This window comes from Bombyx mandarina, chromosome 20, assembly GCF_030267445.1.
Source record: "Bombyx mandarina strain Sakado chromosome 20, ASM3026744v2".
NCBI lineage: Eukaryota > Metazoa > Arthropoda > Insecta > Lepidoptera > Bombycidae > Bombyx > Bombyx mandarina.
The window spans coordinates 10,254,936-10,271,588 of NC_143226.1; the positions used below are offsets into that span (position 1 = coordinate 10,254,936).

The 16,653-nt window shown below is 37.9% G+C and overlaps 1 protein-coding gene across 1 annotated transcript; it reads right to left on the reverse strand.

Annotated features, from left to right (window-relative positions):
* Nucleotides 1-16,416, reverse strand: LOC114242481 (uncharacterized). Its single transcript, XM_028173651.2, has 12 exons — nucleotides 16,174-16,416; nucleotides 15,448-15,579; nucleotides 13,949-14,725; nucleotides 13,299-13,426; nucleotides 11,913-11,987; nucleotides 10,369-10,501; nucleotides 9,412-9,539; nucleotides 8,509-8,602; nucleotides 7,112-7,234; nucleotides 5,565-5,675; nucleotides 5,077-5,192; nucleotides 1-3,202 (listed from the first exon to the last, which is right to left on the reverse strand). The coding sequence occupies exons 1-12, from the start codon at nucleotides 16,279-16,281 to the stop codon at nucleotides 3,109-3,111; spliced, it is 2,019 nt and encodes a 672-aa protein (XP_028029452.2). The 5' UTR covers nucleotides 16,282-16,416; the 3' UTR covers nucleotides 1-3,108.
* Between the last annotated feature and the right edge of the window lie 237 nt (nucleotides 16,417-16,653).

Sequence of the window (16,653 nt, forward strand, 5' to 3'; positions counted from 1 at the left end):
TTATAAATGCATCTATTAAACTTTATTCCATAAAGAAACACCATTCGAAACTTTGCAACACTCAATCCGGATGTTTACTTCTGTGCTTTCAGTAGGACATGCAGTTTAAAAAAAAAACAGCACAATAACCCTTTTACGATTTGTAGTAACCTCATACATACCAGTGTATGCGTGTTTGTTCGTTGCATCACAAAATTATTAGATTAGCTTGAAAGTCAGTTGTCATTCCCTCATCCACTCTGAGATCTCCGACATGTTTTAAATTTTGCATAAATAATAAATACTAATTTTTCGATATTACGTAAAACCTATCTAAAATGGATATTACATCGACTATCGCATTCATAATAGGGAAGCATACGCATAGCGCGTTACTATGGCAACGGTTGCTATGCGACTGGTAGTTTAAGAAACAGTGACACAAGCAACTCTTGTACCCGGAAAAATCTGTATCTTATCTGAAGCATTAATGTAAAGAGGGTGAGTTGGTACAGTAATAAAACCAGACTTTTTCACAGCCGAGATCTTACAAAAGGTGAAATGCTAAGATATATACGTAAGCTAATGTGATTTAAGTAATATTACTTAACATTTATTGCTGAATATTGTTACAAAACAACTTGTACATATCTAATACAGAGAGTTGAAATATAACTAGAGGAGCAAACCTCAGTACGTTGCGTACACAAAAGTGTAGCCGCTTTATGCGACGACGATGTAGCTTTGAACCTAATAAACATTTTAAATTAAACATATATCTATCTCTCTTACTCTAGTTCACTAGTTACGCGGCGTATCGTTAGTTGGATAAAGATGGTAATATTACTTGAAGCAGAACGATTTATGTTGCCTGCTATAAAAAATATTTCGCCAGAATATTTATTATTTAAGCGAAAATTAATAAATAAAATAATTTAACTAAAATAATTTTGAATAAACTTAAATGAAGTTTTTTTTATTGCTTAGATGGGTGGACGAGCTCAATAATACTAATACAAATTATTCATAATTGTGTAATAATTGTATTTGTGTGGTTTTTTTTATTCAGACGCATATTCAGAAACCATTGTGGTAGCCAGAATCAACTTGATGATCTGCTTCGAGAATTTCTGGATTTCATTAATATAAAAATTTCCTATAATCATTCTAAAACCAAAAGATGTTTTACTTGCAATACTGAACCTTAATTTCATAGCCTTTTCTGGATGATCTTTAAAATCAGTTTTTGTTTTATTGACAATGAAAATGAATACAGAATTGATAAAATTATGTGTGAAATGTAATTCCGCTTGCCTTTTTGTGTATTTCCGACCTCGAAAGGCACTATTTCGCCACAAATTTACCCATTTTTCAGGACTTATTACTCGGACAACGGCACGCAAGTAACCGAATGAAATAAGCCGGGCATACGCCTGTGGGCTTACATTGAGTGGTTACGCGTTGACGCGGTAACTACTCATCTAATATATTTAAATCAATGATCTAATACATACGAGTTATGTATCTAAGCTGTCACACTGAAACGATAATTTGATACAAACAACGAGTACTATGAATGCTAAATTAACTTCAATAACATTAATTTATCTAAACGATAATAATTTGGTCGTCACATAAACATTATTTAAGTGTTAATACTTTAATGCATTTTTCATTATGTGTGATCTACAAATTGAAGATTTGTGGGGAATCCCACATCTTTTTCTGATTTCCTGTAATTTCCAGAACTATTTATTAACTTGCAACACATAGTAAGTTCTCCGTAAGTACTATCACCATTATTAACAAACCATCAACAAATCGTTAACGCTACAAACAAACAGATCGTCAACTTTCTCAGTACTGAAATACTTTAGGACATTTTTTCATTATGTGTGATCTACAAATTGAAGATTTGTGGGGAATCCCACATTTTTTCCGATTTCCTGTAATTTCCAGAACTATTTATTTACTTGCAACACATAGTAAGTTCTACGTAAGTACTATCACAATTATTAACAAACCATCAACAAATCGTTAAAACGCTACAAACAAACAGATCGTCAACTTTTCTCAGTACTGCAACTTTTGTACATCTTAAGCTATAATCTACATTTTAAGCTATAACTATACGTATCTAGCAACCCTATGCACTTCAAAATAGATTCTATGTTAGTATTTAAAATAGTCTAGTATAGTATATCTATGTACTGTAATCTGTTTAGTATAAATTGTATTATCTATGCAGTTAACATCTATGTTGTATATTAGTCTATAATCTATGGCTATCTACAGTATAAACCTTGTCTAAGAGGTAGACTTTTCTTGTTAATATCGATTGTTCGCGTTTAGTTGTGACGTCTCGAGCCTTTCTTGAGAATTACATCTGGATTTTTGAGGTTTTATCTGGAAATATTGCATTTTGAAGATATCTTTACCCATAAAATGTATTAAGCACTTGTTTACCTTGACTTTTACAAGAACCACTATCCTAGCGTTTTATCTGTGAGTTCAGACAAACAGCTTTAACATTGTAAATTATTATTTACTGACATTCTCAATTGTTTAAAACGAGCAATTAGTTTATTTTATCTTAAAGATAGAGGCTCAAATCAAAGAGCCACAAATTAAGACACTGTTAATAAGATCTGTGTGAAAAGAAACGTACCTATTAATATTTTTGACGAACATCTTAGTTGTCCGTGGAAAAACGAAACAGGAAATTTGGTTGCCTCTGCTAAATTAGTACAAGAAAAATAATAAATGCGAAATTACTTAGATCGTATAAGTGATTACAATGAAGTCTAAAAATCTTTAATGCAAAAGTTTTTTATAATACTTATGAATTTTTATACAAAACTTTTGTTTGATGTTCATAAAAAGTATATCTTCATAAGGAATATACAATAATTAAATCTGTTAATATAGAATAATGTTCTCAGATCGATGAGTTTATTTTATATGGAGCAAGACAGAGAGCATACTCTGTCTCTTTCTCGCCAGTGTTGCCATAGATACGCGTTGATCTCGTTAAGTGGCATGTAAACGAGTGCTCGTGTATGTGGGATAGCAGTGCGCTCTTCAGACGGCAAGGGTACAGACGCCGCGGTCCCGGGGCCCAGGTTTTCGTCAGCGCCATCTGTCGAGCGTTAGTGATTCCGATTCGGCCTCCGCTCTGAAGTCGTCCTGGAGGGCGCCATCTTCCCCTTTCTTCCTACGGTTTCTGTCAACGAATCAAATTTAGTTACTTCGAAATTGCGCTTTTTATTTTATTTTAAATGCAATGAGGTTTTTTTTTATTGCTTAGGTGGGCGGAAAAGCTCACAGCCTGTCTGGTGTTAATTTGTTACCGGAGCCCATAGAGATATACAACGTAAATGCCGCCACCCACCTTGAGATATAAGTTCTAAGGTCTCAGTATAGTTACAACGGCTGCCCCACTCTTCAAACCGAAACGAACGAAATAGGCAGAGTGGTGGTACATACCTACCGTGCGGACTCACAAAATGTCCTGTCACCAGTAATTACGCAAATTATAATTTTGCAATTGGTTTGATTTTTATTACACGATCTTATTCATTCACCGTGGAAGTCAATCGTGAACATTTGTTAAGTACGTATTACCACGTAACATTACCATATTACGAGGTGCCAGATTTTAAATGCAGGACAAGTTTTATGGTTGATGAGATTTCAAATCTAAACTGTTAGTAACTAATGAGAAGACGCAAAGACACCATCCCCTAATGCCCGTAAAATAATGCCCGTTACGGTCACGAAGTGACCATGCATGCCGGCATGGTCGTGGGACATGCTTGATATTACACAATCAACAATCAGATCCATGTTTCAAAGCGGGGGTGGCCTCACGGGGTTGGATAACTTCACAATGTCGTCTCGTTTAACCATTTCAGTAAACAAAACTAGTTAACATAAGCATTCTTTTAAAGGGATTTTATGACCTGGTAACTAAGACCTTTGGGTCAAGTCTTATTTTAATTTTAATGAAAACTTTTTTGTATGAAAAATTATTTTATTAAATTAAATGAAATGAAATGGAAACGAAATGAGATGAGATGGTAATTTACTGAGACGTTTCAGTGGACTTTTTGGAGGATCCCGAGAAGTTACGTTCAGAGGCTTTGTTTTATTTTCCCACATTTGTGCACTTTCACAGATACTAAGCATTTAATAAACCACCGTTATTACACATTTAAGCCCGAAGAAACACTAAATAGACAAAACAAATCAAACAACTTCACTCCTCGCGTTCCCGCCAAAAAGTCCACATAAGCATTTGACTGCGACCGTATTAATGGGTGGGGCAGACCCACCTATAAGTCCCTCGGGTTCCACGTACTGTTATACAGTACCTCTCCGAGATCGTTTTAAAAAAGAAATTACATTTAATTTTAATAAAATTTATTGATTTATATTATGTATTACAAAGGGGAGTGAAACCTTAAGCTAGCAATTGACGCGAGAGCTCAGAATAGAGACTGCCCGAAAAGCGAGCTATTTGAGATTTTACTCAGACCTGTCGTACTGTATGGACCTGAGTGTTGGGCGACGAGAGTGAAGCATGAAAGAGGAGTGCATGCGGCAGAGATGCGAATGTTGAGGTGGATGTGTGGAGTGACAAGAATAGACAAGATAAGGAATGAGTATATCAAAGTAGCCCCGGTAATTAACAAATTAAAGAGCGGACGGTTAGCGTGGTATGGACATGTGATGCGCAGAGAAAAGATGCATGTGACTAGGAGATGTATGGAAATGGTAGTGCAAGGTAGAAGGGGAAGAGGTCGACCGAAGAAGACATGGATGGAGTGTGTGAATGACGATATGAGAGAGAGAGAGAGAGGAGTGAGTATTGAGATGACGGCTGATAGAAGAGGATGGAAGAAAAAAATAGCTGTGCCGACCCCACCTAGTGGGATAAGGTGGAGAAAAAGAAGGCTCATGAAACTGCTGACAAAGCATAGATATCGAAATGTATGACTGAGGGCTGTGTATTTAGGGTTCAAGTAGACGGTTATAAAATTACGCACGGATATCGTTAGAAGCGCGGGTGCGTGGGTCCCCCGCCCCAGGACCTACCTCTTGGGATACGGTTCCTTGAGGTGGAAAGTCTTGTAGTGGAGCTTGACGCTGTTGCTTTGCGTGAAGCGTTTGTCGCACAGGGAGCACGCGAACGGCTTCTCGCCAGTGTGCGTCTGCGGTAACAATATCGACACAATGCATTCAGGTTATTATCATTTGTAGAGTAAGAAAAAAAAAACGTAAGCGTCGACTGTTTTTTTTTATTGCCTTGATGGGTCGACGAGCTCACAGCAGACCTGGTGTTAAGTGTTTACTGGAGCCCATAGACATGTACAACGTAAATGCGCCACCCACCTTGAAATATAAGTTCTAAGGTCTCAAGTATAGTTACAACGGCTGCCCCACCCTTCAAACCGAAACGCATTACTGCTTCACGGCAGAAATAGGCGGAGTGGTGGAACCCACCCGCGCGGACTCACAAAAGGTTTTATACATCGACATTAGGGTTATCTGTGTAACTATGTAGTTACAGTACAGGCACTCACCAGCTGGTGCCTCGTCCAGCTGCTCTTGGAGTTGAAGACGACGCCGCACGTGGTGCACGTGTACAGGCGCTCGCGCGTGTGCGTGTTCAGGTGCGACTGGATGCTCACCGGCTGACACACACAGAACACGTGGCTATACTAGTGTTACGCGCTGGGGTTCGGGATAAATAAAAATTTCACCAAAGTACAACTTAAAAACTGTATTAGACACTTAAACACCCAACGATTCGCTTCAGGTGATCCGTTCGCTGTTTCGCTTCGAGTGGTTCCGATTACTGACTGACTGCGTGCCATCTCTACAACGCTTTTGTAGCCGATACCTCATCTCTAGAATTATCGAGAATATTCTACACATTTTTTTTTTTTTTATTGCCCTTGTAAGCAGACGAGCATACGGCCCACCTGATGGTGAGTGGTTACCGTTGCCCATGGACTTCAGCAATGCCAGGGGCAGAGCCAAGCCGCTGCCTACCGCTTAATACTCTCCACAAGCCTCGTTTGAAGAAGGACATGTCATAGCGCTCGGGAAGCACCGTGGAGGGGAGCTCATTCCATAGCCGGATGGTACGTGGCAAAAAAGATCTCTGGAAACGCACTGTGGATGACCGCAGTAGCTCCAGATGTGTAGATGTGTATGGGCTCCAGTAACCTTTTAACACCAGGTGGGCTGTGAGCTCGTCCACCCATCTAAGCAAAAAAAACAAAAGTATATACAGGGGGAGTGGCAGCTGCCGTCATCTTGTCTTCTTGTTTGAAGACCGAGTTTTTTTTTTCTACCTATTCATTAGTAGCCTAAGAGGCTATTCCAGCTACGTCGACGGGTAGGTAAGCTCACGCGCTCAACCTGAGAGAATTAGCTAACACTAGCCCTAGCAAGAGCAGTGCTTCGCAAAATCTACCACCGGATTCGAATCGCGACTGAATGTGAGGGTCCGGCGAGAAACTCGAGTGGATATGAAGAGTGAGATGATTTTTATACAATTAATCCTCCTATAAGACGCTAGATACATTCCTACAACGAAACCGTGTTATATGAAACTAGAAGCAGTGCAAAATGGGGGGTTCAAATGGGTTCATAGTGCAAAATGTAATTTTCTAAATAACTTTAAACAAAAAACTCGTTAACGTGTTGTAGAAGTACCGTATTATGGGAGGGTTACCAAGACAATGAAACTAGGACCTAATGTCTCTATGTGGGTGGCGGCGTTCACGTTCCAACATCCCCAGGTATCGGCAACCAGAGGAACGTCACATCATTACAGTGAATACTAGCGACCCGCCCTCGCTTTGCTTCGGAAACTGTAATTTATTATTGGATTCTCCACTATTTAATGGATGTTATTGTACATATAAACCTTCCTCTTCAATCACTCTATCTATTAAAAAAAACCGCATCAAAATCCGTTGCGCAGTTTTAAAGATTTAAGCATACATAGGGATATAGGGACAGAGAAAGCGACTTTGTTTTATACTATGTAGTGAAGTCGTTGGGGACGCGGGGCGTTGGGGGCGGGGGTGCGTACACCGGTCAAGGGCGCTCCACTTACAGCCAGCGAGACGCCGCATATCTCGCAGATGTGGCGCGGCTCGTTCGGGAAGAACGGCGTCCGGGGATGCTCGGAGTGGTGGTGCTTCATGCAGGCCGCCTGCGTCGGGAACACCTTGCCGCACTGGAAATTGTACCTTAGGGTTAGTGCAGCAGTGACATAAGGGACTGCACTTGGTGAGTCCAAAAGTTATTTTAAAAAAAGTGATTGACACTGGGTAGATTTGTAACAGAAATCTAAAAGAACTGGTACAAATTATATGAGTTTACACTATTAAAGCCAAATCTGTTCTGCCGCATTTCACTGTCGGGTCGTCGTCATTACTGACACGACTGAAGAAGGGAGGTTTTGAAGGGTGCGGGAGGAATACCGTCCTCCCCGGGAGCTTTGCTCATTCGTTTTCATGAGGAGGCGCAACACGCTGGGAGTGAATAACCGTCAGCTCCCAACTCGACTCCCGGCGATTACGGTTTAAGGAATTGGATTACGCCCTCTGACACCTCTGGATGGAATGCAGCCATCAAGGGTACAGTCATTCGAAGTGAACTGCCGCTCCTGCGGGTTTGCCAGGACTTCGGCGCAAGCCAACGACGTAAAACACCGACTTCCCCCCTCGTCCACCAAGGGACAAAGGGGGGTTAGCTTGTGGGTGAGCCGGCGACAGGTACGGTAAAGGGCGGCCATTGTACGGTGGTCGGACGCGTCCTACAGTCCCCCCTCCCAGAAGTCAGAAAGTTCGCAACTTAGTCGCGAGCTCATCCTCAAGTCTGTTTCTGTCCTGGGACATCTGCCGCGTTTCTAGTAATATTATATTAGTAATTTCTTTGTACTAGTGGTCCCGGGGTAGTCGAAGTTCGACTATAATTAATTGAAATTTGAACATTATTATGGTTCTAATTATAGATTTCGACAAAACCACACCATAGACAAATATTAAAGATTAACTTATTCTCAATTTTACCACAGACTTTAAGTAATAATAAAAGTTTGACAATAAAAAGAGTATAAATATATGCGTGTGTGTCAAATACATGGTAGTGTGTGTAATGTTTTTTTATGGATTTAATGTATTATTAAAGCATAATTAAAAAAAAATATGATTATAGTATTCTGCACTCCTTCTCTATATTCTCTATAAGTGTGGGAAATTTCATACTTCTCCGTCCGCGCAATTTTCGTAAAAGAGGATAGAAAATGTTTGCTTCACGTATTAATATATAGATAAAGACTACGCGTCCGAAACTGCTTTAGTCTGCATTTTTATTTATAATGTGTATTCAGAGGCATGTGTTAAACAGTACAACAGCGATACTTCCAGGCTAGTTCATTATGTTAGTACCATCAGCAAGACACAGATGGCGCGCGACTAATCCAAGATGGCGACTGTTGACACTCACGTAGCTGCAAGTGGTCGGCTTCCGGGGCGTCCTCGTCCCTTTCCGCCTCAGCACCTTGGGACAGGCCGGCGCCGGTACGTCTTCAGCCATCGCTCTGGAGGACAACACGACAACATTACTGCGCGCCATTATTGCACACAATCCTAGATGAGGCCGAATGCCCCGCTGTATATCTGATACATGAACGAATTGTAATCGCCGCTTTTCTCGGTTTTCGCGAATTGTATAAAAAAAATTTTATTATTCCCGAACGTTCCAATACTAAGAGATTTCTTATATCCTCATGCCCCTAGACAGGATATGAGGCCAAAACGATAATTTTTTATAGCATTCGGTCCTTGAAGTTTATGAGAATCGCACTAAAAGATTTTATTACAGACAGATAATGAAACTCATTAAAAAGCAATTACAAATCGCGTTAATCCCTCCCCACCCCTACAATCGGGATCCCTGCGTTGTTCAGGTCGTCGCTGGCGTCACGAATCTGTCACAAGACCTCAACCCCGCGTCTCAAGCTGGTCTCCGGTAACCATTTACCATCGGGCAATAAACAAAAACAATCTACCCTCTTGTTTATTTAAATACGCGACGTTATTGATTAGTCCGTGTAAGACTACATTTTTTACTGGTGTTAAGACCTCTTATGAGTCCGCACTTGTAGGTACCAACACCCTGCCTATTTCTGCCGTGAAGCAGTAACGCGTTTCGGTTTGGAGGGCGGGGCAGCCGTTGTAACTATACTTGAGACTTTATCGATGGCGCATTTACGTTGTAGATGTCTATGGGCTCCAGTAACCACTTAACACCAGGTGGGCTGTGAGCTCGTCCACTCATCTAAGCAATAAAATAATAAAAAAGACGTTGTCGTCGTGTGGTGGGTGGGTGCTTTGGACAAGTACCCACTCTGGCTCCACTGAGTGCATGTCTGAGTGAAAGAGATGCTCCTCAAAAGCTTCCTTCGTCTCGAACTTGATGTCGCAGCGCTCGCAGTACGTGTTCACCTCGCCCTGCTGCTTCGCGCCTCCTGCGGACTGTGGACAGCACTTGGCGGTGACGCGATGCCTTCGCAAGACGAGTGCAAGACCCGTCTGGTGGCATTCAGGCATTAGATAACAGCAAGTGTCATAGATCAGCTTGAGACATGGGGTTCAGTTTTAAATTGTTTTCAAACTTAATCTATATGGAACATTAAATGTCTGTCTGTTGGGAAACATAAAATGTGACTGACTGATGGAAAACACAAAAAAATATTAAAAAAATATACTTATATTTCAAAACACATCACTGTATTACGGCAAACGTAGAAAGAGCGATCATAATAACCATCTTAAATAAAAACATAAATGTTATTCTTTCATCGTGGTAATCGTTCGTAAGTATATATACAATAGTAGCAGAACATTTGGCCGCAAACGCTACAAAATTCACTTCAATAAATCAATTTCAACTAGTTACAACATCTATGTCATGAGACGATCACAAATACTTGCTGCACATTTCTACAGTTTAAACACCCCCCCCCCCCCACATCCCCCATTTTTGTTAATCACTCCCTGATTACTTAATAGGAGACCGCAGATACAGCGTTAGGTCATCGTTCTCGTGGAACCCGTCGCTTTGGGACGAAGGGCTCGACGAGTAAATTAACCCACAGACACAGCCCACTGAATTTCTCGTCGGACCTTCTCAGTGGGTCGCGTTTCCGATCTTGTGGTAGATTCTGCGAAGCACTGCTCTTGCTAGGGCTAGCGATAGCAACGTCGTTAGGTTTGAACCCCTTGAGCTCACCTATTTTTTACGCAGAAATGGCCTCGCAAGGCCATCAGCTTAGGTAGGAAAAAAAAGCTTTAGGTTACGCACCGGCTTGTCGTCGATGTGCTTGGCCAGCTTGTGCAGATGCAGGCCGGCCTCGCTTACGAACGAGACGCCGCACAGCGTGCACAGGTACTGGCTGCGGTGCGTGCGCAGGTGCGTGTAGTACGTCGACGAGTGCCTGGAACGGGATATGTGCATCATATTATATAATAGGTTGGGGAAAAAGTATTTTCGCATTATGGTATGTACGAACTTGTAATAAAATCTCTTTGGCTATACTATTTGTGTCTATCATTGAAAGTTTAAATTTTAAAGAAGATAATTCCAAATTCAAATTAGGAAAATGTGTGATTTTTATTTATTTTTCATACTGTCAAGACATTAGTGAATCTAATGAAGAAATTAGATACATTTTAAAATTTTACTACAATTAAATAATAGTTTTAAAAAACTAAGAAAATACGCTTTTATAGAAAACCCAACTAAAAAATAGAAAATAAATTTCAATAAATTTGAATTGAAAATAATGTAAGAAAAAATGATTTTATTGTAAAAAACCGTGGGATGCATGTTATAAGTAGTTATAAATATTTTATGAACAGATATGAGTAGAAGGGTTATTTTGATAATATCCTAAAAAGCAACCTACGCTTTTCTATAAAAGCGTATTTTGTTAGTTTTTTTTTAATATTTTATATATTTATATTATATATTATAATTTATATTATAATATTTTAATATTTTATATTATAATTAATATTTTATTTAAATAAATGAATTTAATAAAATAAAACTGTACATCGACAGGTGAAAAGCTATTAGGTTTAGCTATTTATCTTTGTAATTAAAGATTGTTTTATTTGGTATTAGTATCAACAATTCTATGTTTTTAATTGAACTTCAATTAAGTTTATCCCATTAATAACTTAAGAATTTTTTTGTTATGATATTTTTTCCAAATTTTAAACTTTAATTAGTTCTCCTGTGTAGTTGTAAAAATGTCGCTTAAGCCAAACAGCCTTTCACCTCTCGATACGTTATCGTTATTTGGAAAGGTCTAGGACTGACATAAATTGCTTTCAAATTATAGAGGAGGATCTGTGACCTTGTAAGTGAACTGAAAATTTTATTTAATATTAACTTTGGTGTTAAGTAACTGTTGTTCTGTGTGCTTAGTGCGAGTTTTTTAACGTTCTCGTTAGCGTAAAAGTTGCCCGTATGCAGGTGGAACAGCGCCCCTAGCGGAAAACGTAGGCTAACGATCCCATTCCATACAAATATGAGTTAACTTTTACGCTATCGAGAACGTTAGAAAACTCGCACTAAGCACACCAATGCATCGGAGACACACTTCGGGGTGAAGATAAGTCGTGGTGTGGTCTACTAGCTACAATAATATATTATTATGAAATTGAAAACATTAAGCCTAAACTATTTTATGGCTATTTTTAGATCAAAGCTTTTATGGTAATGTTAGTTATTGGTGCACATTAAAAAAAGCATAGATAATATTCATTTATGATTCAGGGAGCACAAGCTGATTAAAAATAGTTGAATATCATTAGTATCCAATTTAGAATTAAACCCACCTAAATTCTTCCCCACAATGTTTACATTTCCTTATTACACCATTGTGATAATCTTCGTGGAATACTGCAGATGATCTGAAATTTTATCCTTTGTCAAAACTGTATACAGAATTAGAAGTATGACATGTTGTAAACCAGTTTTATATTTTTTCTAATAATGCTTCTGGAGTATTGCCATGTAATCTTTTCTACCATGGCTGTGGTTTAAATTTTGGTATAGTACAAAATCTGAGAAACTCTCAACTTCCTACTCCTCCTGGTTCCTTGTTGAATAGTAGTTGCAGTAGTAAGGCATCTTGAGATAATGTTTGAGTACAACTGGCCTGCCCGTTTCTCTCAGATACTGGTAAGGTTTTAAATCTTTACTGTAAGTACTAAGCATGTCCTGTAGCTTCTTCTTGCTCTTATGCATCTAAGTGGGGTTGGCGCAGCATGTCTTCTTTTTCCATTCAAGCATATCATACGCCAGCTCTGCACTGACAACCTTTTCTCACATTATCTGTCACACAGTACATCCAAGTCTCATAAGGATGTCCTCTCTACTGCCCTGCATTTTTTATCGCCTAGGTGGGTGGACGAGCTCACGGCCCAACTGGTGTTAAGTGGTTACCGGAGACCATAGACATCTACAACGTAAATACCGCCACCTACCTTGAGATATAAGTTCTAAGGTCTCAGTATAGTTACAACGGCTGACCTACCCTTGAAACTCATTACCGCTACACGGCACAAACGACGGCACAAACGGGCGGGTGGTGGTACCTACCCGTGCGGACTCACAAGAGGTTCTACCACCAGTAAAGTTTGTCTCACAAGAGGTCCTACCACCAGTAATTGCTGCATCCCAGCATAAAGTCTTAGTCTTTAATTTGTAAACTAGACAATCTGTGGATCCTTTGTCATGGACAAGAATCAGCAAACACAGTCACCTAATTTATTTTTATATGATGTACTGGCGTTGCCCCAACCACGTCATTTAACATGATAAGCAGACGTGTTTAAAAGCTATATTAGTGCAAAATTTCACCTAAGTCCATTCAGCTTCATAAACGGCCGTCTGATGTAGTGGTAAGTGACATGGTCACTACACAAGGGGGTCGCGGGTTCGTATCCCGTCAAGGGAAGAATTTGTATGATAAATATAAAAATGTCTTTTCCAGGGTTATGGATGTATATTAAATATATGTATGTGTATAATAAAAATCTTACATTTATATCCGTTATCTGGTACCTTTAACACAAGTTCTTTACGAACTTACCACGGGACCAGTTAACGTGGCGTGATTGTTGGTAAATATTTATTTATATAACTATTTTTTCATTATTAAGTGACAAACATAAATATGTACATACTTCCACACTTATAATACTGATTTAGATACTTACTCAATCGTACAAGTTAAATTACATCTCAAACATTTGTATATAGTGTAGTGTCGGGGCATGTGTCTGTTCAGAAAGCACTTCCATTTGAAACGCATGTGACAGAACTTACATTCGATTGGTCCGAGAGTCTGAAAAAATATTACACTTTACTACTTTCCCATTACAGTAAGACTATATTTTGTGTAGCTCTATTAGTTAAATGGTAAAAATTACCAATTTTTTTTATTGCTTAGATAGGTGGACGAGCTAACAACCCACCTGGTGTTAAGTGGTTACTACCCATAGACATCCACAGCGTAAATACGCCACTCACCTTGAGATATAAGTTCTAAGGTCTTAAGTATAGTTACAACGGTTCCACACCCTTCAAACAGTAACGCATTACTGCTTCACGGTAGAAATGGCAGGGTGGTGGTACCCACCCACGCGGACTCACAAGAGGTCCTACCACCAAATTTTGCGGGTTTAATTTTTATTACACGATGTTATTCCTTCACCGTGGAAGTCAATCGTGAACATGTCGAGTATTTATTTCATTAGATAAATTGGTACCCGCCTGAGATTCCAACACCGGTGCATCGTTCAACACGAATGCGCTGGACGTCTTATCCGTTAGGCCAGACGACCTAATTATCATTACTAAATCTCACCTCAGAATGACGTAATTTAGTGTGTCTGTCCAGCATATCCTGTTTCGAAAACCCTTTATAACACTGATAACATCTAAAAGGAGACTTCAAGAACTTGGGATCTTCTGCTTTGGCCTTAAAACTCTTCTCAGCCTCTTCTTCTGAAAGGTAAACAGTTAACCAGTTTTTAGGGTTCAAATAATTAGCTCTCTTTGTTTCAGCTTTAAATTTCTCCGTTTCCATATCTTCTACCTTCTTTGGCTTCTTAAATAATTTCTTTTTAATTTCTTTCCCATTTTTTATGCAATCTGATTTCTTTTTTCTAGTAACTCTCTTTTCTATGACAGGTTTTTTTATTTTAATTAATACTTCATCGTCAGATGAGAATTTATCTTCTTCTATCTTAAGGGACGGGTCTTCAATAGGTTGAATAGGTTCATCATCTAGCTTCTCATCAACTAGTAAAGGTTCAGTGAAAACCTTGTCTTCCTGCTCATTCAGTAATGGTATTACATTATCTGTGAACACAAGCTCTAAATTCTTTTTGTCCTCAACAACTACTTCTTCTACAGCAGTTTCATCTATATCATAATCGGAGTTGTTACGTTCTTGGACATCTGAATAGTCACTCTGAGAATCAATTTCAATTTTTTCGATTTCCGGAACCCTTGTTTCATAATTTGAACTTCGGTGTCTTATTATCTGTGTTTTTACCCTTTCATTAGCGATGACTATACCTAGATTAGATTTTAGATTCTTTTTCTCTCTGTCTATTCTATTTACAGCTGTGTAAGTAAGCTGTTGAAAATAAAAAATTATATTGAAAATGAATTTGTAATTAATGTTAGTAGTTCTTTTGACGTTCAATAAGTATGTACTTTCATTAAAGTTGAATAAATTTTTTTTGATTTCATTTGATTTGATACTAAGCCACTTTTATAGAATCATGGTTACCAGGTGGTGGAAGCAAATAGGATTATCTAATCAGGATACAACATAAATTCAATATATGCACAAGAGCTAACTGAATTATTGACTACTTCAATTATTCTATTATATTCTGTTTAAGAGTTCTTTTGATATAATATCATTCGTAAATAAATATAGTTACTAATAATCAGTAATTTTTATTGCTCTCAACAGAGAGTTGAGCTTACACACCACCTTAAATCTCAATTGTGGTGTATCTATGCACAAATGCTTCATCACCGAGAGTGTTATGTTTCTGAAGCTTACACTGGGAACTATACAAATTGGACATACCTATCTTGGGTTTGATTTTTACAAATATTTGAGGTAATGTGTAAATGTGTGATAGCTACATGTTTATGTGCTTAGTAACTACCTTATGGATTTAATTTTGTTACTTTGTGTCTTATTTGTATCACACAGTCTGTACACTGTATGTTTTAGAATTGATTTATTGTATCTGAGTATACAACAGTTTCAGGCTTTGTCACTTATTTCTATTTTGTACGAAAAAATGACATTATTGATTGAATTTCAGTTTATTTACTAACATTTCCTTTGATAAGGATCTCTTTGAGGGCTTTCTGTCCAATTTTGCATTTCTCCTTAAATTTGTGGAATTTGTACAGCATTGTGGCACATTCATAACAGAAGCACTGAGGTAGTCCGTCCCGATGGTCAATCTGTAGATTGGGTAAAGAAATAACTATACTTTTAACTTTAAGAAAAACTTTAAGTATAGAGGTGCACTAACTTTTTTAGTGAGTTTATATTTAAATAGGCAGAAACAAAACACTGTTTTTATTTTTATTATTTTACTTTTATTATTTTATTAGGTTTTTTTATTTTATTTTGGGCAGCTTTCGAATTCTTGACCACACTCTTTTAAATAACGACATGAAATTTTTGCAGTTGGATATGAACTATAAATTTACAGTTTAACTGCTTTTTTTGTTGGACCATGTCTTGTATGATGTCTAGATAGAGTTATATCTCAGTTAATCTAACCATTACATATTCGTGTTTATGTACATATTTGTGTTTACACAATAATCTTGATTAGAAAATGATTGATTGTTGTTGTTGTTTTACTATGACTTAATATTAATTTACATTTTTTTACATTTTTAATATTATTTACATATGTATTAAAAATAAAAAATAAAAACACTGGCTACAATCGTAAAGATAAAAATATGGGTTTTGATCGTAACAGTATCAATTTCGTTAAAACAAAGCTAATGTTTTCTTTTTTCACAAGCACAGAATTTGTGTACCTTTTCAGCCATAATTTCTTCATAAAAACACTTTAACTGGAATCGATCGTATTTATACATTGTAACATCTTTGTTGAGGCATACCCGGCATACTTTTAGTTCAGGCATATCAGTAAATACAGGTTATCTAAATACTAGTGTATCTTATTCAGTTATTTCAGTGGAAACAAGAAAATTATGAAATGCTGAGACGCTAAAATCATTACACTGTGCACGGAACTTGACAGTTTGTGGCTGTGTTGCTGCTAGCAAAAATCTTTCCTATTCTTTGAAACAGAAAATATTTTACTCTAAATAACCCTAACTCTAACTACATAATGGACCTGTCTATTCTGTTAATGTATAAATAAATACCTTAAATTTTTTGCAACTTGAATCAAACATGTTCTGAACAATACTTTCAGAGTTACCTCTAGATTTTCTCTCGAGACAAAATATACTTTTTGGCGGAAATTTTAAAAATACTATATAGTGAACGAA

Coding starts and splice junctions, on each gene's coding strand:
- LOC114242481 (XM_028173651.2), bottom strand. CDS start 16,281: ATGCCTGAACTAAAAGTATGCCGGGTATGCCTCAACAAAGATGTTACA. Junction 9,540..10,368: donor AGCACATCGACGACAAGCCG/GTGCGTAACCTA, acceptor TGCTGTCCACAG/TCCGCAGGAGGCGCGAAGCA. Junction 7,235..8,508: donor AGCCGACCACTTGCAGCTAC/GTGAGTGTCAAC, acceptor TACAATTTCCAG/TGCGGCAAGGTGTTCCCGAC.